The sequence below is a fragment of the Epinephelus fuscoguttatus genome, linkage group LG6 (assembly GCF_011397635.1).
Source record: "Epinephelus fuscoguttatus linkage group LG6, E.fuscoguttatus.final_Chr_v1".
NCBI lineage: Eukaryota > Metazoa > Chordata > Actinopteri > Perciformes > Serranidae > Epinephelus > Epinephelus fuscoguttatus.
Genome location: NC_064757.1, coordinates 2,895,540 through 2,918,731, shown reverse-complemented (window position 1 = coordinate 2,918,731; position 23,192 = coordinate 2,895,540). Strand labels below are relative to the sequence as shown.

General features: G+C 41.1%; 2 protein-coding genes across 2 annotated transcripts in view; both read left to right on the top strand.

The window, feature by feature from the left end:
* The window catches only part of nelfb (negative elongation factor complex member B), a 62,420-nt gene extending 59,983 nt beyond the window's left edge, over positions 1-2,437 (top strand). The window contains exon 13 of the mRNA XM_049578797.1: positions 1,988-2,437. Coding sequence (XP_049434754.1) covers positions 1,988-2,146 — 159 coding nt within the window. The 3' untranslated portion in view covers positions 2,147-2,437. The remainder of the gene's footprint in view (positions 1-1,987) is intronic.
* Positions 2,438-2,640: 203 nt separating this feature from the next.
* LOC125890266 (P2Y purinoceptor 4) lies at positions 2,641-17,349 on the top strand. Its single transcript, XM_049578828.1, has 2 exons — positions 2,641-2,661; positions 15,554-17,349. The coding sequence occupies exon 2, from the start codon at positions 15,590-15,592 to the stop codon at positions 16,568-16,570; it is 981 nt and encodes a 326-aa protein (XP_049434785.1). The 5' UTR covers positions 2,641-2,661; positions 15,554-15,589; the 3' UTR covers positions 16,571-17,349.
* The last annotated feature ends 5,843 nt before the right edge of the window (positions 17,350-23,192 follow it).

Below are 23,192 nucleotides of genomic sequence, written 5' to 3'. Positions count from 1 at the left end.
TTGGTGGGGGATAATTTAAGCCCTGTTGTGTGGTGGGGTACCAGCACATCCCACAGACACTCAATCATATCGGGAAATTTGGAGGCCAGGTTGATGACTTGAGCTCTGTTGTGTTCCTCTGGTGATTCCTGAGCAGTTTTTTTATGGTGTGGCATGGTGCATTGTCCTGCTGGAGGGCTACTGCCAACAGGGAGTGCTGTTGCCATGAGGGAGGGTACTTGGTCTGCAACAGTGTTTCAGTGAAGCGTGTCAAGTGGCATCTACATGAATGTCAAGACCAAAGGTTTCCCAGCAGAACATTTTTTGGAACAAGATAATCACTCCACCTGTTGGGTGGATTTAATGTTATGGCTGATTGGTATATATTAACCAGATATGAGCCTTAAGCCCCATTTGGACAGAAGATTTTAGTCTATGGGGAGTTGGGGTGACTTCAGTATTACCTGTGTGTATATGTGTGAGATTTTTCACCGCTGAGCTTATTAAAATTGCAGCCTAAATTACTGACTTTTTTTTGGCAAACTAACTGTTTCTCTCGTGTTTTAAGCCCAGTTCATGTGGACACTTTGATTCTTACAGAGTGTCTGAGTTTTTATAGATGCAGCTGTATTTCCTGTTACTGTAAGTATGGTGGCCAGCTTAGGAAAGGGACAAGGGTTTTAGAAGAAGAAGACGAAGATGAAGACAAAGACGAAGAAGAAGAAGGAGAAGGAGGAGAAGAATCCCCAAGGGGAAATTCAGTCCTTTTTCACTCTGTTATCGTATACACACATGCCTAAAACACACATGCACAAACAGGACCTACACATGCATGAAATGAAGAGATGTCAGAGCAATGGGCTGCTTTGGACAGGCACCCCGACCAGCTGGGGGTTCAGGGCCTTGCCCAGGGGCACCTTGGCAGGAGGCAAACTGGCACCTCTCTAGCTACCAGTCCAAGCTCCATACTTGCTCCATATGGGGACTTGAGCCAGCGACCCTCCGGTTACCAAGCCAAGTCTGCCAATACTAACCTGACAGATCACAATATCAGTCTGTCAACTACTGCAATGAAGGAAAGCGCAAGACGAAGTAGTTTGAAACTGTCTGTGTTAATTAAATTACAACTAGATAGTTACTGGTGATTAAACCAATAATAAAATGCATACTAAAGCCTCCAGTCAGCTAAAATACTGTTGGCAACAACAACTTTTATTACAGGGAATATTTTCTTGCCCATGTGACACTACTCCCATCTAAAATGGGACTTTAAACTGGAGAAGCTATGATAAATATTTGTTTTTGTCACCTCCTGGAGGGAGAATACTAATAAATGAACCTGTCATTTAACATCAGAGGGGGTGGAGAGCATCACAGCCATAATCATCAATCAATTATTGAAGTGAACGTATCACATATTTCCTCTCATGGTAATGTTCTTGTTCTTCAGTCCCATATTTCAAGTGTACATAACATGTTATACATACTATGGTGTACACTTACATGCATATTGGGCTGGTCTATATGATTTAAAACATTACCATGATATTGATAGAGATACTTTACAATATTGATACATATCATCAAATGTCATAAAATAAGCTGTTTAAACCAGTAAACTGTGTTTTCTTTAATGAGATCAAATCTTTCACGTTTCACAAACAAAAAACATACATAAACAAGTTCCTTGTCTTGATAAGCTGTCTATCTTGAAACAACATCCAGCTAGAATCTCAGATATCTAGCCTGAAATTACAACATAGTTAGGGGAAATGGTTTGTGCCCAGAAGTGTCCCAAACATGAGTTAAAGTTCAGAGATCAACACACAGGATCTCAAACTGACACAGATGCATTTTTTATCCAGTTAATTATTTCAAGACATGTCTCAGATTGTAGCTTTGAAACAGAACAAATGTATGCATGAGAGAAAGAACATGTCAGCGGCTGGAGTGTTGTGTGTATTGTATGTATTGACACTTTGTGTGATGCTGTGCCTGGTGACCACAGAGCAGTGAACCAGTGAAGGAGCTGTACACTCAGCTGACAGAGAAGCTAGATGCCCAGAAGAAGAGCCCTCCGCCACCAGATGAAACTCCATCCCTGGATTTGGGGCTGCATCCAGTGACTGTCCCCACCACTGCCTCCACCCCAACCACACCTCTCTGAGGCCCAGCAGAAACAAATAGAGTCACCAGCTAGCTTGTGAATTTGAAAAAAGACCATTTTACATTATTGTTCGTTCTATGATTTCCATGGACGTTTATTTTCTTTAGATGTGTCTCTCTAAGTAGGTTTTCCATCTCTGACAGTGTAGTCCAGCAGCCATCTGCCTTTCTAAACTTGTGCTACAGTATTTTCATATGTAATTAGGCTATCAGTGTGTTATTTGATTTGTGCCAGGGGTGCACCATATCTGTAAATAAATGATTCTTTAGCAATGGAAAGTGGTGTTATTGTTTTCCAGGCAAAGTGATGAACTGCTGCACAACATCTTATATAACACTGCAACACCTCTGTGTGTGTTCAGTCACTTCATGAGAAACACTTGACTAAAACTGAAAATGTCTCTCTATGAACCTCATTGGGTAACTCCCCTGGTAACCACACATATAGGCAGTGTGAAACAGGAACAGTTAGTGTGTTTTACTGGCCTCAACACACTGAGGACAACTTCAGCACTGGTAAGATCTCAAATAATTGTACATGACAAACTAATGCCCATAGATGAGGTTTAAAAACACAATTTTATCTTACATATCGTTATGTTGGGGTTTATATTTGCACTGTATAGATATGTTTGCATACCTAAAACAACTTAGTAATATTGGTAATACTTTGGACTATGTAATAGAAAGGCCTGGATGTAGTATTTTAAAGTTCTTACAGAAGTCTGTTGCCATGTGCTTTTACCACACTGTACATGAAAATGACAGGAAACCTTCTGGAGATCAGAAGTTTTTTCTTGAGTGCCACACATACACACACACACACACACACACACACACATATATAAATATATATATATATATATATATATATATATACACAGTACAGGCCAAAAGTTTGGACACACCTTCTCATTCAATGCGTTTTCTTTATTTTCATGACTATTTAAATTGTAGATTCTCACTGAAGGCATCAAAACTATGAATGAACACGTGGAGTTATGTACTTAACAAAAAAAGGTGAAATAACTGAAAACATGTTTTATATTCTAGTTTCTTCAAAATAGCCACCCTTTGCTCTGATTACTGCTTTGCACACTCTTGGCATTCTCTCCATGAGCTTCAAGAGGTAGTCACCTGAAATGGTTTCCACTTCACAGGTGTGCCTTATCAGGGTTAATTAGTGGAATTTCTTGCTTTATCAATGGGGTTGGGACCATCAGTTGTGTTGTGCAGAAGTCAGGTTAATACACAGCCGACAGCCCTATTGGACAACTGTTAAAATTCATATTATGGCAAGAACCAATCAGCTAACTAAAGAAAAACGAGTGGCCATCATTACTGTAAGAAATGAAGGTCAGTCAGTCCGGAAAATTGCAAAAACTTTAAATGTGTCCCCAAGTGGAGTCGCAAAAACCATCAAGCGCTACAACGAAACTGGCACACATGAGGACCGACCCAGGAAAGGAAGACCAAGAGTCACCTCTACTTCTGAGGATAAGTTCATCCGAGTCACCAGCCTCAGAAATTGCAAGTTAACAGCAGCTCAGATCAGAGACCAGATGAATGCCACACAGAGTTCTAGCAGCAGACCCATCTCTAGAACAACTGTTAAGAGGAGACTGCGCGAATCAGGCCTTCATGGTCAAATAGCTGCTAGGAAACCACTGCTAAGGAGAGGCAACAAGCAGAAGAGATTTGTTTGGGCCAAGAAACACAAGGAATGGACATTAGACCAGTGGAAATCTGGGCTTTGGTCTGATGAGTCCAAATTTGAGATCTTTGGTTCCAACCGCCGTGTCTTTGTGAGACGCAGAAAAGGTGAACGGATGGATTCCACATGCCTGGTTCCCACTGTGAAGCATGGAGGAGGAGGTGTGATGGTGTGGGGTGTTTTGCTGGTGACACTGTTGGGGATTTATTCAAAATTGAAGGCACACTGAACCAGCATGGCTACCACAGCATCCTGCAGCGACATGCCATCCCATCCGGTTTGCGTTTAGTTGGACGATCATTTATTTTTCAACAGGACAATGACCCCAAACACACCTCCAGGCTGTGTAAGGGCTATTTGACCAAGAAGGAGAGTGATGGAGTGCTGCGGCAGATGACCTGGCCTCCACAGTCACTGGACCTGAATCCAATCGAGATGGTTTGGGGTGAGCTGGACCGCAGAGTGAAGGCAAAGGGGCCAACAAGTGCTAAACTCCTCTGGGAACTCCTTCAAGACTGTTGGAAAACCATTTCAGGTGACTACCTCTTGAAGCTCATGGAGAGAATGCCAAGAGTGTGCAAAGCAGTAATCAGAGCAAAGGGTGGCTATTTTGAAGAAACTAGAATATAAAACATGTTTTCAGTTATTTCACCTTTTTTTGTTAAGTACATAACTCCACATGTGTTCATTCATAGTTTTGATGCCTTCAGTGAGAATCTACAATGTAAATAGTCATGAAAATAAAGAAAACGCATTGAATGAGAAGGTGTGTCCAAACTTTTGGCCTGTACTGTATATATATATATATATCCGGTTTCCTGTCATTTTCATATGTATACAGAAGTGTTTCTCCTACTGGCCCTGCATGCGAGTTCCCACTCAACTCATAGACTTCGCAGCTTGAGGAAAGTTTTACAAATATAAAACAACCATGTCTTAAAAATCATAATACAAAGAGGTATAATTGTCCTTGTTTGCAGTTGGAGGTGTCCTGTCAACAGTTTTACAGACGACTCTTTCACAATGGTGGCCTATGGGGAAAATGTTTTTTTGTGCAGCAGAGAATTTTTTCAGTGCTATACAAAGTAGCCACTGGGAAAAATTGGCTGCAAGCTCAGTGGCTTTCCTGGGGGCCTGTTCTTGAACTGGTTCCTTTCATGTTTCCTGAAACCTTGGTTCTAACTTGTGCACAAATGTGCCGTGTTTCCACCAGTTTTGATCAGTACCATTGTAATCACTGGTGTCATGAGCAGATTGATTGATCCTACAAACTTGTTCTATTACAACAAATATTTGTTTTTACCCCCCCAAAAAACAACAAAGCATGGACTGACTATTAATGAGGCCGCTGCATGAGCTTTGACAATTTCTCACTTGACTTCTACACTGTTTACCAACCTGTCTTTCCAACCCGTAGAATATGACACGCCCACTGATGTAGTCATGGTTCACATGTTAGTTTGATGAAAAGCTGCTATCTTTTTGGATCCAACTGGGAACCAACTTTTTGGGTTTTGAACCAAATATTTTCTGTAAAAATGCTCTGAACAGTTCAAAATTAGGCGTGGGAACTGGAACGGAATCTGTTCCATTTCAGTGGAAAAGGAGTAAAAGAGTGTAAGTGCTGTAAGTGTCCACCAGGTGGACAGAAAACAGGACTATCATTGACATAAATGACAAATTACAGCCTTAAAGGGGTAAGTGATTGTGTTGAATCATCTCCTCTGTGACAGCCTCAACAAAGAATGAATAGCAGCATAACAAAAGTAATATTATTTCAATGCATTAAATTATATTTTACACTGTGGTCTGTGTTGAGCCCATGATGTAAATTTGTAAACAGGTTCCCAAATTTCCTGTCTGCTCTATTATTTATTATGGCAAACTGTATATCCCCACTTATTGTCATGTATCTCTCTCGTATTTTGAACATACCGGTTAATGAAAATATCTACTTGAGATACTAATTGCTGAACTTAGTTGTTTTTGTCTTTCAGACATTGAATATGGTAAACCTCCCAAATCATGTGACTTTTTCATGTCATTTCAAAGGCCTTTATCCAGTACCCCTACCTACATACTCACAAACTTAGGTACAGATGTCCTACCATGTCAGTGAGGGCTTAGGGCTGTCCTGCTGTTGTACTGATGTGCTACACAGATCTGCAAAGTGTTTGAGGGCTCTGTCACATTTGGTGCTTCAAAGTCAAAGTCCATTTATTTGTCTCCCTTGGGAGAAATTTGGATTGGAGACAGGGTACTACTGCTTTAAACAACACAAAACATACAACGTAACCAGATAGGGACCAATGTGCAAAAGATATTTGCTCATCTGAGCTGTGCAATTTGCCATGCCTTCATGTTGAGTTAAGGTGCTGGTACACATTAGAGTGCTGGTACATATTAAAATGCTGGTACATATTAAAGTGCTGGTTCACAACAAGGTGCTAGTACACATAAGGGTGCTAATACACCATACACAGAAATTGGTACACATAAAGGTGCTAAATACACCGTACACAGAAAAAAAAAAAAAAGTACACATTAAGGTGACGGGACAAAGGAATGTTTGTACCGGTTGTGTTTACATAAGGGAACCCTGTACCTTCTCCCTGAGTGCATTAGTGAGTATTCTTGAAACAGAACATGAGAACTGTCATTTAAAATATTTTTTGCCTGAGTGATGATGGCGCGATTGAACAGTTCTTGAGGGTTAAGGAGGGGGGGGACCCATAATCTTACCTGCTACTCTTACCAGGTTGAAAATCTGAGTTTTTGATTTGACATTTAGGTTCCCAAACCAGCTGGTGATACCGTACCGTACAATGGACTCTATTGTTGCTCTATATAAGATTAGCATTATGTTTTTGCAGACACCATGAAGTGCGATCTTTGCGCACCACTTGCCAGAATTGAGGGCAGGGCCTTTTCAATGACACACACCTGAGCACTTGCTAGCCTGTTCCAATATGTGTTCACCAAATGCTACAGGAAGGAGTCTTGCCAACCCTTTGTACAATCCAACTTAAAAGGACAAGGAAGGAAGAAGGAAACATCCTTGACATTGAGAAGCCCTGAGTCTGTTTATTCTGAAAGTCTGATTTGCTTATATGTCCAGTGTGTAAGATATAGGGAGATTTATTGGTGTTTAGCAGAGAGGATTGCAGTTGTCAACCAGCTGAAACTTCTCACAGTTAGAATTCCTTTAGTGTTCATTGTTCAGGAGGTTTTTACCAGGAGCAGCAGATGTCGCCTCCTCTCCCAAACAAATGGACCAGGTGATTAAAACCATCAAAAACTCCAAATAAAGCAGTTTCAAGTTACAAATCAGGGTGTCTCCAATGCTGTTTGGCATGTTTGAACTGGGCCATTGACCTACACCTGCTAATGTTCATCCTTTTTCTCTGATAACTTTAGATCCAAATGTTCAGGAGGGTTTTACCGGGAACCAAGTGATCCACAAGGGGTCCGTTTCACAAAGCAGGTTTAGTGAAAACTCAGAGTCTGTTAACCCTGAAATGAGGGAAACTCTGAGTTTTCCGTTTCAAAAAGGGAGGTAACTCAAACCAGAGAAAGAGGGGTAACTCTAGCCTGTTTCAGAGAGAGAGGTAACTTAAGCTCTCGGTCAGTTACCGTAGTAACAGACTCTATGAACCTAACCTGGTCGGGACCAGGTTTTTGTCAATGAACCTCGAGTTTCTCTCTGTCTCCACCCTCTTTCAGAGCCACACACTCCATTTGATTTCCTCATTCATTCAGTCAGCAGGCGAGTTTTGCCGTAGCGTAGTTCTGCCGTCTGTCATTTAAAAAATTATTAAGAAAATCAGAGTCAGTAGGCTATATTAGAAGTCCATCAGGCACAGTATGTGGCGACTTTTTTCACTAACATGGCATGTCCTTCTGATAACCATCCCGTGGATGAAGGAGCAGCATTACTGCGCAGAGAATTAAATATTCGTCGAGAGATGGTTATCAGACCGCTCATAGATGTTCTAGCATTTCCACACAATTATCTTTTTGAGCTGTACCGTTTCACGTCACAGTCCATCATCTACATACACAACCTAATCCGTCCTTACATTTGCAACATTACCAATCGTAGTCATGCTCTCACATCCCAGCAGATATTGTGTGTTGCGCTGCTTCTTTGCAAATGGAAGTTTTTGTACAATGTCGGAGATGCTGAGCACTTGAGTAAGACAACTGTATGCAGGGTGGTCAGAAAAGTGTGCTGCGTTTACGGGCATCTGCCTTCTTTCTGCTGGCTGAGTAGAAGTCTGTGTTAGTTTAAATAGGCTTAATTATTTAACAGAACATGATATAGATGAGAACACATTTATGTGTGTGAAAACAGTATTATGTTGAGGATAAAACAACTGCACAGTCAAACAGCCACTTAATATTTACTTTACAATGTAAAACATGATCAAAATGAGGTACCCCCATGAGATTATGCCGAGGTCTTACCTGTTTGAACAACGTTTTTATATTTCATCCTGAACTGCTGCCAAATACGCTTCTCTGGATTGCACCTAAATGAAATAAATTAATAGGCTACCATTCAAGCAGTTTTCCCCTGTAATATTAGTGTGGTTGCAAAGGACTACATGTAAACTTACGCATTGACCCGAGCAGCAATGTTCTCCCACGCCGTCTCCCTCTCTTTTGCAGCTGCAGCAGTGTTGCACTTCTTTTTGAAAACGTGTGCAAACTCGCTGTATGAGCGCATTAAGATTTCTAATTCTAGTGGGGTGAAAAACGCAGCGCTCCTCTTCCCCGTTGCCATGGTGACTCGTCGAATCGGGGCTCCATTGATGCTGGCTTTTTATAGTCGTGGTGCACGCGCTTAACTCCAGGTGAAACTACTCCGAGTTGATTAAACTGATTCACATCAGCTGTTCTGGAACCGGAAACTCAGAGTTTCCTATCTCAGAGTAGATCAACTCAGAGTTCAGGATTAGACTCAGAGTTTGTTGAACCTGCTTTGTGAAACGGACCCAAGGTCTCTTCCTCTCCAAAACAAATGTACCAGGTGATTTGAACCGGTATAAAGACTGACTCAGTCATTTTATCATCATAAAACTTGTTTCATTCAAAGTCCACAAAAAATAAAACTCACAAAAGCAGTCATGGTTTGTCTTTCCACTGTTCCAACCTTATTCACTCAGTTAGATGTGGAAAATGTGCTGCCTTTGTACAAACTAAAATTACTGTTTCTTGAAATTTTGGGATTGTTTTGGGTGAAACTAAAAGGAAATTACTCTTAAATACAAAGGTCTTTCTCTGTAAGGATCCTGTCCATAATGCTGGCAGACACTTATATTAATAATCTGAGCCAGCCGGTGGCAAAAACAGGCACTTTTAGTGGACATAAACTGAGGGTACACAATTGCCCCAAGTGGTTACATTGCAGCTGTTTCGCTGCTGCCAGCTGCAGTCCTCTCACTCAAATTCAAAAATTGTTGTTCCCATTTGTCACTTAGACACAAACATGGGAAAACAGGGTCCAGGTAAAAAAGACTGAAGTTACACTTTAAGTCTGTGAGAGTTCAGAGCTCAGACGGGACATTGGAACTGCGCCAAACTGAGAAGATGGTATGCCACATTTTTTTTAAACATCTGTGTACAGATCCATTCCAGAAAAACAAATGAGAAGCACTTGACTAAAAGTGAAAAAGTCTGGTTTCTGTAGTCTATTAGGCAGCTTCAACCCCTGGCAGCTATTGTCAGTGTGTAGTGTGAAAGAGAAACAGTTAATATGCTACTGAGAGCCTCAACTCTGCTAAGATCTTTTTAAACTGATCACTGTGTATGACAAAACACTGCACTGGCCAGACATTAGGATAGGGTTTTAGAATGACACTTGACTCTTCATTAGGTAGCAGTGTTTTTATAAGATGTCTAGGAATGAGTGCCAAATTAAAGAAAAAACCTGAAAAATAAGTGACAAATCAAATGTAGATGCAAGGTCTCACTCAGTGGTCTGATGAGTATGTAAAACGTGTCAAATGCTGTGGCCTTGCTGGTTTATGGGTTTTAAGGTTGCCTGGGTTTGAAAATTGTCCCCACTTTGGGGAAGTGATGCAGAAATGTGTTGTGTATGTATTTCTAAACACATTAGTTGCAAATACTGTGTCTCAGTTCCATAACATTACTTAGAACAGGAAGTGATTTTTTTTATACGAGGACAGCAACGGCAGCCTGATGCAAGGGTGAGTATCGAAAGTCACGAATGTAACTACAGTTCCATGAATCCCAAATGACCGCCAGAGGCGGTGCTTTAAGCACTGAACACTTCACGCATGCGCAGTTCGAGTATGTATACCAACAATGTCACCTGTGACCCCTGGATGACCCGAAAGAGACTATATCTTCCGGTGATATCACCGAGTAGCAAAGTCACGAGGAATCCAGATTACAAACCTCAATGAGTAGAATCGGAGGATTCTGGTAACAGAACCACATCCAGTGGATGGGGAGTGGCAACATTCACCCTGTAGAACCTGAACAAAGTGTCTGGTGATGCCCACGAGGCAGCAGCACAAATGTCCTCCAGGGATACTCCTCTCAGGGCCGCCCAAGATGTGGAGACACTCCTGGGACAGTGGTGGAAAAAAGTTTTCGGACACCCTTAAAATTTTACACAATCTCAAATATTATCATGAAATATTTGTGGAAAAATCTTTTTGTGTTTCAAAAGGTGTGGCTGCATTAGACGTTGCTTCTGATTGGTTGATACTGCGTGGTGCCTTCTGTGGTTGGTTAGATTTAGGCACAGAGGACTGATGGATTGGTCTGGGATTGTTTATCTTGGTCAGTCAATCAGAGTTACTCGAACTACGGCAAGCCGCAAGGACCAAAGTTTATTATCATAAAAAAATAAATATAGAGTACTGAATGGGGAAATATAAGCGTGAGAAATGTCAAGTGTGGCGTGTGGTGTGAGAATGGGTCAAATTGCGTGACTGTCACACTCAAAGCGTGACGCTTGGCAGCTCTGTGTTGGTTCGTGTGTATTTCTGCAGAGTGTATCCAACTGCTGAAGGACTGCATCTGCACTTCCTGGCTATCCGGCGGCAGCTGTACCCTTCCTGGCTGAGAATCTTTATCTTCAGGCATGTTTCCTGCGTTAGGTTCCTTGTTTTAGCCATTTTTGTGTCTGAAGAACTTTCAAATGTGCTGGCTTTATGTAGACACGAAGCTTGGCAACAAAAATTGTGTCTTTTAATAAAAAGAACGACCTTCATCACTGGTACCAAAATGAGCCAATACTCAATACTCTTATGTATTTTTATGGAACCAATCAATTTTAAGTTTTTAATGGCTTTTTAAGGATTTATTTAGTATTTTGGCTGTGACTGTACTAAAAGAAATTGCACTTGAAGACCTAAGAGTGAGTCTTAATGCAATATTTCACAAATGCATGGGGTGTCCGAAAACTTTTTTCCACCACTGTAGATATATTCGCCATATGCTGGGAACAAGGAGCACTAACTCTAGCTTTCACCAGCAAAGGCTTGTCAAAAGGCAAAAGCACAGACACTAGTGTTAACCAAAGGACAGATAACTAATCAGAGCCCCGAAACTTTAGTGCGGATGCTACCGCTAAATAAACAACGGGCTATACACGCTGGCAAGTGGGGAGCACTAACGCAACCCTCCAGCGGAAAAAACTCCAGAAACAGAGAACGTTAACTCAATCAGAGTAACTCAAGTCCCAGGAAGATGTTGCGCGAACGCAACTTTCACCGACAAGTTTAACAAAGTAGGTAATATAACATTAGTTTGCAAGCAACTTAGGAGTTACATAATTTCTCCGGAGAGGGAAGTGAAACACTGCCTTACCGACAAAGGGACGCACCACGTCCACACTGAACCAAACTTAAGTAAACACCTCTCAAGAGGGAAAGAATGCCGTCGCAGTTCCTGGCGACTATCCACTGCTCCGACCAAAAATGGCCACGCAACTACTAGCGACAGGATATAAGTTTGAAATGCAGTTGCAATGCTTTGAAAAGCAACCTGCACGCGAGAAGATGAAAAGGAAATGATCCTCTGATGTCACCGGAAGATATAGTCTCTTTCGGGTCGCGAAGGGGAATATTCAGTGCTTAAAGCACCGCCTCTGGCGGTCAGCAGGGATGAAATAGAAACATAGATGCTCTAAACACCCAGCAGGTGGACAAAATGACAATATAATGCCAGACAACACCAGACAATATAATGTGATATTTATATCAGATTTTAGAATTGTTTATAAACAATTCTAAAAGGTCAACAGGTCTTTGACAGACTGAACATTAACAGCTTCACAAAGTCGTAGCCTATTTATTGTATGGACATTGGACTGAATTAAATGTGCAAGTGTCTGTGTTGTTCATGACACTCCACAGATGGAACATATTACCACAATAATGATCCTGGTCCTGAGGGTGCTTCCAAAGGTAGGGTGACCATATTTTGATTTCCAAAAAAGAGGACACTCAGCTCAGCCACGACATAGCCTACTTAAATGATACTTGCAGTTTACTCAAAGATGCCTTATCATTTTAATATATTTAAAGTTTATATGTATGGATAGAAAATTCAGTTATATTACAAAATAATATCTCTCAAAGACAGAAATTCAGATAGGTCCCTATAGATAGGGAACACATACACACACTAGACAGTGGCTACCTGATCCGAGCCCGATGGGTCCTAAGGGTAGGCCTACCCGACAGGTCGGCCGGTTTGGTCAAAAATGTATAAATTGTATTCGGGCTCGGGTCGGATTCGGTCAGCTTTCAGTGAAAATGTAGTGTAAAAATAAATAAAATCCTATCTGTCCTGTTATTGCCTGGGGACTGTTATTTACGTGACAACATCTGAACAGAACATACACACACATTGGCTGTTTGTTTCTACCTCTCCCCTCGCTGGAAGCCTCGGACCTCCAGCCGCCTGCCTCCGCCTTGATTAAACTCTGAAAATTAAATAAAAGAGGGAGACAGGTTTTTCCTGTTTTATCTTATTTTGTTATATTTCTCCCTCTTCCCTTGCTGGAAGCCTCGGACCTTCCGCCGCCCGCTCCCGTCTCAGACACGGAGGTCTCCCTCTCCGCAGAGCACCCACAGCGCACGCCCAACCTGTTAAATAGCCTGTAACCATAACAACTGTGTGACACAAACTCAGTGCTTTAGTAATTAAATAATGTCGGGCTCGGTTCGGTTTCAGACATAACAACACAGAATGACTGTCGGGTTTGGACAGAAATATGTGGCCCGTGCCGCACTCTAACACACACACAAGGAAAACCAGACATTATCATCAATTTATAAACACCCCCTGGACGCCCCAGACAGGATGTGAAAAGTGGACATGTCCGGGCAAAAGAGGACGTTTGGTCAGCGTATCCAAAGGAAAGGTCAAAAAGTGCTCAAAATGGAAAAAGTTCATCCTCTGGTGCCGTGGTGCATGATTTCTTGAAGATCTAGCTTTCATAATACCTGACATAAAGTGAAGCCTCAATAATCACACAGTATTGCCATTAATCTCACTTCCTTCTCATTTGAATGGATTCTGAGCAAATTAATTGGAAGCTTAGTCTATTATTTTGGCCTCTTAGGGGCAGCTAACTAAAGTTGTGAACAAAACATTGACATACTGTAGCATCGCCTTTTAAAGAGATAGTTCTGATTTTTTTTAAAGTGGGGTTGTATGAGGTACTTATGCAAAGTCATTGTATTACATACAGAAGATGTCAGTCGGCACGCCCCCAGTTTGTAGAATCGGGCTGGAGTACCGATATGGAAGCTATGCAATATGTGGAACAGGGTTAGCACCAAAACATGTAACATAGCCACCTGAAGAAAGTCCCACCTAAAATAAATCAAAATCAGTTAAAGTGTATGATATATTGAGAGTATTTTCATCACTTTACCTTACTATTACACAGAAATTTCTGAAGGGGAACTGAGGCTGTTATATTGCTCTCCTTACAGCCAGACTCTCATGAGAAAAACAGTGATTTAACATCGCTAAACACAGGAGCTGCCAGTTTACTGCTGCCTCAATCAGTTGTTGTTTTTTTGTGTGTGTTATTGTGTGACTTTGAATTTTAAAAGGGTTAGCTCTGATTCACCAAAGCCACACAATAACACAACTAACTGATCAAAGCAGCGGTAGACCAGCAGCTCCCATGTTAAGTGAGCTAAAATTTGAGTCTGTTGGCTTTGATGAGAGCATAGATTGGGAACTGAAGCCAGTTATGGCTTCTCTGTTGAACAGGCTGTCTGACAGAAAGGTAAAGCAGTAAAAATACTCTAAATATAACATACACGTAAAAAGGTTTTGATTTTTTTTAAGTGGGACTTCTGCATCTGTACTCTGTGTGTGTGTGTGTGTGTGTGTGTGTAATAGAGGGAGTGAAGCAACTATAACATTGATGACTGAGTTGCATACGTTCAATATAACTGAGATATTTTAATGATGACTTCTACAATTCACATGATTTTTTTAACAGCTAAGAGATCCAGATAGTTGAGGTACACGCCTTACACAGCTCAGTTTGTTCTCCAGTATGAAGGTTCTGATGATTCTTTATAGTGTCACGTGTAGTGAAACTCCTCCCACACTGCTCACAGGTGTAAGCCTTCTGTCCAGTATGAGTCTGCTGATGAATCTTTTAATTCCCTGAATATAACAGCTCTTGTTGCAGATATGAGGCCTTTCTCCAGTGTAGACATACTGATGATACTTCAGATGCTTTGAGGAAAAAAACGGTCACAGTAATATGGTTTCTCCACAGTGTCTGCCTAAGCAAATTTATCCAGATGGAGAAACAGTGCAAGAGAATATTAACCCTGTAATGTCCTCACAAAGAAAAAAGCAATACAATTTTTTTCCCAGCATTTTTTTTTTATTTCCTTGGGGCAATGATAAGATCAATGTTTGTTTTTCTAACAGACCCCATAGTTTTTAAATATAGGCCTCTACCAAACGGTTGAGATGGCCCTTCATGGTAACTGTAAAACAGAAAGAAAAAAAAATTTGTCTTTTAAACTCCCACCACACAGTGCCCTCATGTCTAAAGTGACTTTCTTTGTTTCTAACTTCCTTTAGGGAGGTGAACTGAAAAGGCAGACTAATTATAGACACAGAGATGCCTAGTGGATTTTTTAAACATAACATGCCTAAAGTGAATGGTGGCAATAGCTCAATCAGGTTGCATTAAATTTAATACATTTTTTTCATTAATAAGTAGTGACATTTTTTTGTATTATAAACAACCTCAATGTTATAACTCATCTTTTTTGAGACGAACTTTTGTTCTGGTCTAAATAACTTTTGATACTGAATATGATAAAAAAAAACCTCAATATATAATACTGAGTTTTCATTATTTTGTATTTTTACTATATAATGAAATGTCTCTTAAAATCCCACCTGGACACATTACATTGTGTAATGAATTTGATCTTTGATGACTTTTTTGTTTTATTTCATTTTTAAAATTAATTTCTATTTATTTATTTAAAATTTATTTATTAATGTATTATTATGTGTACACCTCTAGCATTGTCACTGTTGTTGGGATGGTAAGCCTGTATTGAGTTTGATACATAAACATAAAAAATTTATAGCTATCTCTTGATGGATTTAATATGGAAAAAGTTACATCTATGATATGAAGTCTGATATTTTTTCTTGCAGGTTTAAGAAAAAAAAAAAAAGGAAATCTTTGAGAAGATGGTGGTTTCCTCACAGCCCGGGAACAGCAGCAATGACTCTGGATTCTGTCTGGGGGAGACTCAGCACGTGTCCAGTACTGTCCTCCTGTGCCTGGTCTTCTTCCTGGGCTTCCTCCTCAACACCTTCAGCCTCTGGGTCTTCTGCTGCCGGTTGCCCTGCTGGACCTCTGGAACCACACTGCAGTTCCACCTGGCCCTCAGTGACGCCATTGCCACCCCAGTCACTCCCATGATAGCGGTGTACTTTGCTATGGGCAACGACTGGCCATTTGGTCTGTTCCTTTGCCAAGTCAAGATTGCCTTGCTCAGTTCACATTTCTACGGCAGCACCATATTCCTCACTCTCATCAGCATCCATCGGTACACAGCTGTGGTGCACTTCAACAGAAGCTCCTGCATGAAACGGAAGAAGTTTGTCAAGAAGCTCTGTGCAGGAGTTTGGTCTGTGCTACTGATCCAGTCTCTGATCTACGCTTTCATGCTTCCTCCAAGTAAAGAGGGCAGTAACAGTCAATGCCTCTCCATCCATCAGAGGAACCTGACAAACATCTACTTTGTCATTAACTTCATCTTGTTCATCTTTGGGTTTCTACTCCCTCTCCTTGTGTCGGCTGTTTGTTATAGCCGCCTGGCGAACACCTTATCTCGCCTCAACATCAGCACGGCTAAAGGTCTGAAAGTCAAACTGAAATCTCAGAGGATGATCGGCATGTGTCTGGTGATATTTGGGCTGTGTTTCCTGCCTCTGAACGTGGTACGAACTATAGCAGTGGTACTAAAAAAATACTACCCACGACAATGCAGTGTTCTTCAGCAGATCGAGACAGCGTATTATGCATCCTGGATTTTAGCAGGAGTGAACAGCTGCCTGGATCCACTGTTGTACTGTTTTGGTTCGCAAAATTTTCGAGATGCTTTCCAGTCTTTGAGGATTAGGCAGAGAGACAGAAGTGATTCAGAAATAACTGCAAATCAGTAACGTGGAGTGTTGCGCTATAACTCTGATATGAGCAGCCCAGGAAAAACCATGTTCAGATTAAGTGACAGTGAACTCTAAAAAAAACTATACAAACGAATTCCTTAACTGTTCACAGTGCATGCCTGGTGACTTAGATTTCCCTGCAGAGCTCTGCACAGGCATAAAACTACCAAACACACCCTGGCCTGCACCCACATCATGTAGAAGAATAGTCCGACATTTTGGCTTTCTTGTCAAATTTTAGATGAAAGATCAATACTGATACCAGACACGTCTGTGTGGTAAATGTGAACAGCTAACAGCGTAGCACGGCATAAAGACTGGTGAGCCTGATCCTGGCCTGACAAAATCCACCCACCAGCACTTCTAAAGCTCACTTATCAACATGTTATATTTCATTTGTCTAGTCTGTACAAAAACGGAAGAGTATAAAACCTGTATGGCTGTTTTGTGCAAAACTGTTTTCTCACTTTCAGCTAACCCACTGCAGAAAATAGCTTCCTATTTCTGCACAGAAATGAAATTGCCTTATCTGACAGCTCTCTGAAATGTGTAATCACTTCTTTAAGACCTGAACCCAAAATGTGTAAGTGCTTATTAGCACCACAGTTCAACCTTGGACCCAAGGCTCTATTTTTGCTTTATTTCATCCACCGCTGATGGTTCGTTTGTGAAATCTGCACTGGGCATTGCCTGTCTTGGTGCACATAACATACATGGATGCAGGTATCTGGCACAAGAAAAAGAGAGTTTTTTAAAAAATAAATTGCATTTGAAATAACTGAAGCTGAACCTGAAGCTTTATGCAGCAACACATACTGACCTGACTCAAAACCTGACACTTTGGAATGACCCTTTGAGTTGGAGGTGGTTCTGCTTTAGCCATACTTTTACTTTGATTACTCGTGGATTTAAGTTTCATTGGACTGAAATTAAAATGTTAAGTGAAAGTATATTAAGTGCTACAGAGCTCATACTCTTCATTAAATGCAGGAATTCATTACCTGATCCAGGGATAATGAGTCAGTGCCCCCCCTAGATGCCTAAAAGGCTCCCTTCTTACCACTTCTTAACACTAACAGCCCTAAATATAATAGTATTATGCAGGCTATATTACTGTGACCTGTTATTGTTTTTGTAAAGTGTTAGAATGTCAAAAAAAAAGTGATAGTACAGTATTTCATAAAAAAGTGCATGCACTTTTCCTGTAAGGCCCATAGTTGTATTCCTGGAATGACACTCCAACATTAACAAAATTTTGTTTAAAAAAATGTAAAATGGTCATATGTGGTGTGGGTAGGACGAGATAATTGAGTACAATACTATATATATATATATATATATATATATATATATATATATATATATATATATATATATATATATATATATATATATATATATATATACATACATACATATATGTCTGTATATGTCTGTAACTCTAAACAGTTGCACAACAACGCCACCCTGGGAATTATTATCCTTTCAAACACTTAGGACACACAGGTTCATTTACTCAGAGGCCAGAGACGTTGTTCAAAGTTTTAAAAAGAATCAATTTTATTTAACAATAATTAAGTTATCAAAACCATTCACACAGGAAGGAGAGGGGGGCCTAATCAGGAGCTGAGGCGTTTGGGTGGACAAGTGCCAGTGAAGGGGGAGTGATCCTCAAAATATAAGAAAGCAAACCAACTTATCACCCACACACGTGACGGACACTCAGTGAAGTAACCGGACCCAGGGAAACACAGCACACAAAACGGGACGACACCACCACCAGTCACAGACACTGCCACCACCACACCGGCCTTCAGCAACTGAAATAGGGGGGAAAAAACAAATTAATGGGGTTGCAGCAACAACAAAAAAAGAAAGAAACAAAAATCAAAAAAATATACAATTAATGGGCAGGTTTACAAATTTAGAAACCTAAAGGAAATATACAAAATAATAACCCTTTTAGCTTAGAACTTAAACAATATCAAAGAAACAAAATCCCTCAAATTAACTCAGTCAAAGGAAATTGAATGAGGAGACAAAACCAAAATAAGATAAACAAGAGATGATAACTAATAATTACAGAAGACGAGAACGGCCATGTATTATTCTTTTTTTTGTGCACTGTTATCTCCTGATAACGACTTATTAATTCGTTATCTCGAGATAACGATTGTTTTCTCCTGATAATTGTCAAGTCTGATGATTGCGCGCTGGTTAATGTGATCGTCCTGATTTCAGCCTACAAGAGCTGCCACTGGTGTCCCAGGGAGGTGAAAATGGCAGATCACATTATTGATCAACGCATCAGGATGTAGGCTACTTCAGTCAAGGTCTAACACAGGCAGAAATTGTATTGCGCTTTTCTGTTAGACATTCAGATTAGTCCTCGTCATTTAAGGAGAAGACTAGCGAGGTTACAGTTTCACAGGCGACGGTTAAGTGATCCTGGTCATCGACGGGAAATCACGTCATCTGCTATATGTGACCTACATGCCCTTATTTGGACAACACATCGTGGTATTCCCCACACATAAAGCTTATTGACAGCGTAATGCGCTCTGGCTGCGGATGTATTAAGCATTAATCCATTCTTGCAGCACGTCTACAGAAAGTATTTTGTTAGAGACAAACCATCCATCTGTCTGTCATCTCACCTGTTTGGCCTGCCTTGACCAGCAAATTCATCAGCTTGTAACAATTCGCCAACAACAGAAACTGAGGCTTATGTCACAACGCAACTTTTACAGGTCACGGGAGGCACAGGTTTACGGTGCCAAGCTGAAACCCCTGATATAACATCACCCCAAAAAACTTAACTCTGTTTGCTTTCAAAATGCAGCAATAAATTGCATAAAAACGAAAAGGACTCGTATGGTTAGTTTAACTCAACAACTTTAGTGTAATTAAATCAAACTCAAACTAACACGCGTCCGGCTCAGACGATTCACTCAATTAACGCAGCGCGTCACGCTGATAGAGAAAACAAATAACTGTGCACTTACCGCTTGTTTATTAATTCCAGTCACGTTTAATAGTAGCTTCAGCAGCAACAGCTAGTTGCCAACAGCTGTCTTGTTAATATTTCTTTATTACAGATATGGGACGTTATTTGGCCATGGTGATCGCTGCTTGCTGTTGGTCAGTTTTTCTGCTGATGTTGTTTTTTTTATATATGTACACTGTCTTGGTTCGTCATGTCAGAGGTAGTGAGTTTTGGAGTATAGACATTTGTTTGTTTTTACATCTTCAGCACCAAGGACAGCGCTTAAAGTGATTTTGTCATAACCGTAACCTAACAGGCTCGGGGACATCTTCAGCACCAAACTACAGTTTCTTGTCTCCTTTTTTCATGTGGTGAATTCTACTGTTGGCCTCCTTATGGAAAAAATGTAATAAAATTTGCATTTGTTAGAACTTCTTAATGTTTTATTTGTGTGTAGCTTATGGCAGCCAGTCAGCAGCTGGTGAGTGCCAATGTGCGATGCGCTATACATCGCTTTCATCCATAAGGTCACGGTCACTGTGAGCGTTCATAATGGCCAAATGTGTTAGTCTCTCCTGCGTCATGGTGTTGCGCTCGGATGCCACGACAGACATGGGCAGGGCCAGACAGAGCTTAATGAGCTTCTTCACCAGAGGGTTTAGGGCTGCAAGGTTTGCAGGATGGACACAACATCCTGGATGGTGCTAACTTCTCGTCCCCTACACACATCCCTCAGTATGTCCAGCTCAAGGCTTAGCCGCTCTCGTGGAAAGGGGCTCAGTTGGAACCCACATCCACTCCTTTCCCCTGAGCGGCCTCGAGAACTGCCTGCTCTCGCCCTGCAGCTACGCGGAGTCCCTCCTAATCAAAACGCCGCTCCACCTCTGAGCGCAGCAGGTCCTGCAGCCTGACTACATACAGTAGGCGAGCCTATGCCAGATGCCAAGGCTACTGTATGTAGTCAGGCAGGCTGCATATCACATTCAAAAGCATAGATCTATGTATTAATGATATTAAAGAGATAAATGTAAGTCAGACAAATTGAGTTTAAATTCAGATTCTTTATTTTTTTAAAGTGTAATGCAGTGGGAGGCTGATGGGGTGCGGGGGGCGCTCCCCTAGTTCCGACGTCATGATGTGTTATCCAAATAAGGGCATGTATGTCACATATAGCAGATGATGTGATTTCCCGTCGATGAGCAGGATCACTTAACCGTCGCCTGTGAAATTGTAACCGCGCTAGCCTTCTCCTTAAATGACAAGGACTGTGAATGACAGTGAAGTATTTGGACTGGCCACTAGGTGGCAGTCCTGTATTGTTGAAGTAGAAACTGCAAGTGCGGGGAAGGTGAGGAAGTAATCAAGTTGTATAGTTTCCACCTGTGTGCCGCGCCTGCACTGCACATAGTTTGTTTGCTTCGGTTTGGCGTGGCATCTGTGCTGCTCCGGTTCCCTGCCGCTGATTCCTGATTTCCTGGTTAATATAGAGTAAGTTTACCCCGTGTGTTGAGTTTTATTTCCATTGTGGCAACTATCACCGCTGTTGGAGGCCTTCTATGTACCGCTGTTGTTTTGTTTATTGGTAGAAGAAGTGGACGGCCCGACAGACGATATCTTGGCGTTCCTCAAACAATTAGCCCCCTTGGTAGTGGAATGAGGTACGTTTTGCTTGGCGCATTCGTTTAATTTGGGGTGTATTCGGTGTTTTAATCATAATATTAGCCTTGTTTATAAATGTATTTTTTCGTGAAATGTTTGTGAATTTGCCTTGTTTGTGAGCGTGTAAATTAACTCTTTTTTGTATTTTAACTTATAGTTTTCACGGTGCATATGGAGAAATAAAGATTTAAGCACCAGTAAGAGACTCTCCATTTTATTACGGATGCCAAGGGCCAGCTACAAGGACTAATCTGAATACATCTCTAACAGAAAGACACAATGCAATTTCTGTTAGACCTTGACTGAAGTAGCCTACATCCTGATGCGTTGATCAATAATGTGATCTGCCATTTTCACCTCCCTGGGACACCAGTGGCAGCTCTTGTAGGCTCTGGACGGTCACATTAACCAGCGCGCAATCATCAGACTTGACAATTATCAGGAGAAAACAATCGTTGTTATCTCGAGATAACGAATTAATTAAGTCGTTATCAGGAGATAACAATCTTTGTTATCTCGAGATAACGAATTAATAAGTCGTTATCAGGAGATAACAGTGCACAAAAAAAGAATAATACAAAAAAAAAACCCTGTAGTTTGAGTGCTGTCCTTGGTGCTGAAGATGTCCCCGAGCCTGTTAGGTTGCGGTTATGACAAAATCACTTTAAGCGCTGTCTATACTCCAAAACTCACTACCTCTGACATGACGAACCAAGACAGTGTACATAGATAAAAAAACAACATCAGCAGAAAAACTGACCAACAGCAAGCGGCGATCACCATGGCCAAATAACGTCCCATATCTGTAATAAAGAAATATTAACAAGACAGCTGTTGGCAACTAGCTGTTGCTGCTGAAGCTACTATTAAACGTGACTGGAATTAATAAACAAGCAGTAAATGCACAGTGGGGGTTATATGTTTTCTCTATCAGCGTGACGCGCTGTGTTAATTGAGTGAATCGTCTGAGCCGGACGCGTGTTAGTTTGAGTTTGATTTAATTACACTAAAGTTGTTGAGTTAAACTAACCATACGAGTCCTTTTCGTTTTTATACAATTTATTGCTGCATTTTGAAAGCAAACAGAGTTAAGTTTTTTGGGGTGATGTTATATCAGGGGTTTCAGCTTGGCACCGTAAACCTGTGCCTCCCGTGACCTGTAAAAGTTGCGTTGTGACATAAGCCTCAGTTTCTGTTGTTGGCGAATTGTTACAAGCTGATGAATTTGCTGGTCAAGGCAGGCCAAACAGGTGAGATGACAGACAGATGGATGGTTTGTCTCTAACAAAATACTTTCTGTAGACGTGCTGCAAGAATGGATTAATGCTTAATACATCCGCAGCCAGAGCGCATTACGCTGTCAATAAGCTTTATGTGTGGGGAATACCACGATGTGTTGTCCAAATAAGGGCATGTACGGCACATATAGCAGATGATGTGATTTCCCGTCGATGAGCAGGATCACTTAACCGTCGCCTGTGAAATTGTAACCTCGCTAGTCTTCTCCTTAAATGACAAGGACTAATCTGAATACATAACAGAAAGACACAATGCAATTTCTGCCTGTGTTAGACCTTGACTGAAGTAGCCTACATCCTGATGCGTTGATCAATAATGTGATCTGCCATTTTCACCTCCCTGGGACACCAGTGGCAGCTCTTGTAGGCTGAAATCAGGACGATCACATTAACCAGCGCGCAATCATCAGACTTGACAATTATCAGGAGAAAACAATCGTTGTTATCTCGAGATAACGAATTAATTAAGTCGTTATCAGGAGATAACAATCTTTGTTATCTCGAGATAACGAATTAATAAGTCGTTATCACGAGATAACAACGATAGATTCAGTCCACTGTGTGCAGTCCAGCAGCAGTCATACACAGCGATACATTGAGGCGACAGCAGCAAAATGTCTGTAGATGACGCACCAAAGTGCAAAGCAGTAGCAAGGCGTCTTTTTTGGAACATGCA

Coding starts and splice junctions, on each gene's coding strand:
- LOC125890266 (XM_049578828.1), top strand. CDS start 15,590: ATGGTGGTTTCCTCACAGCCCGGGAACAGCAGCAATGACTCTGGATTC.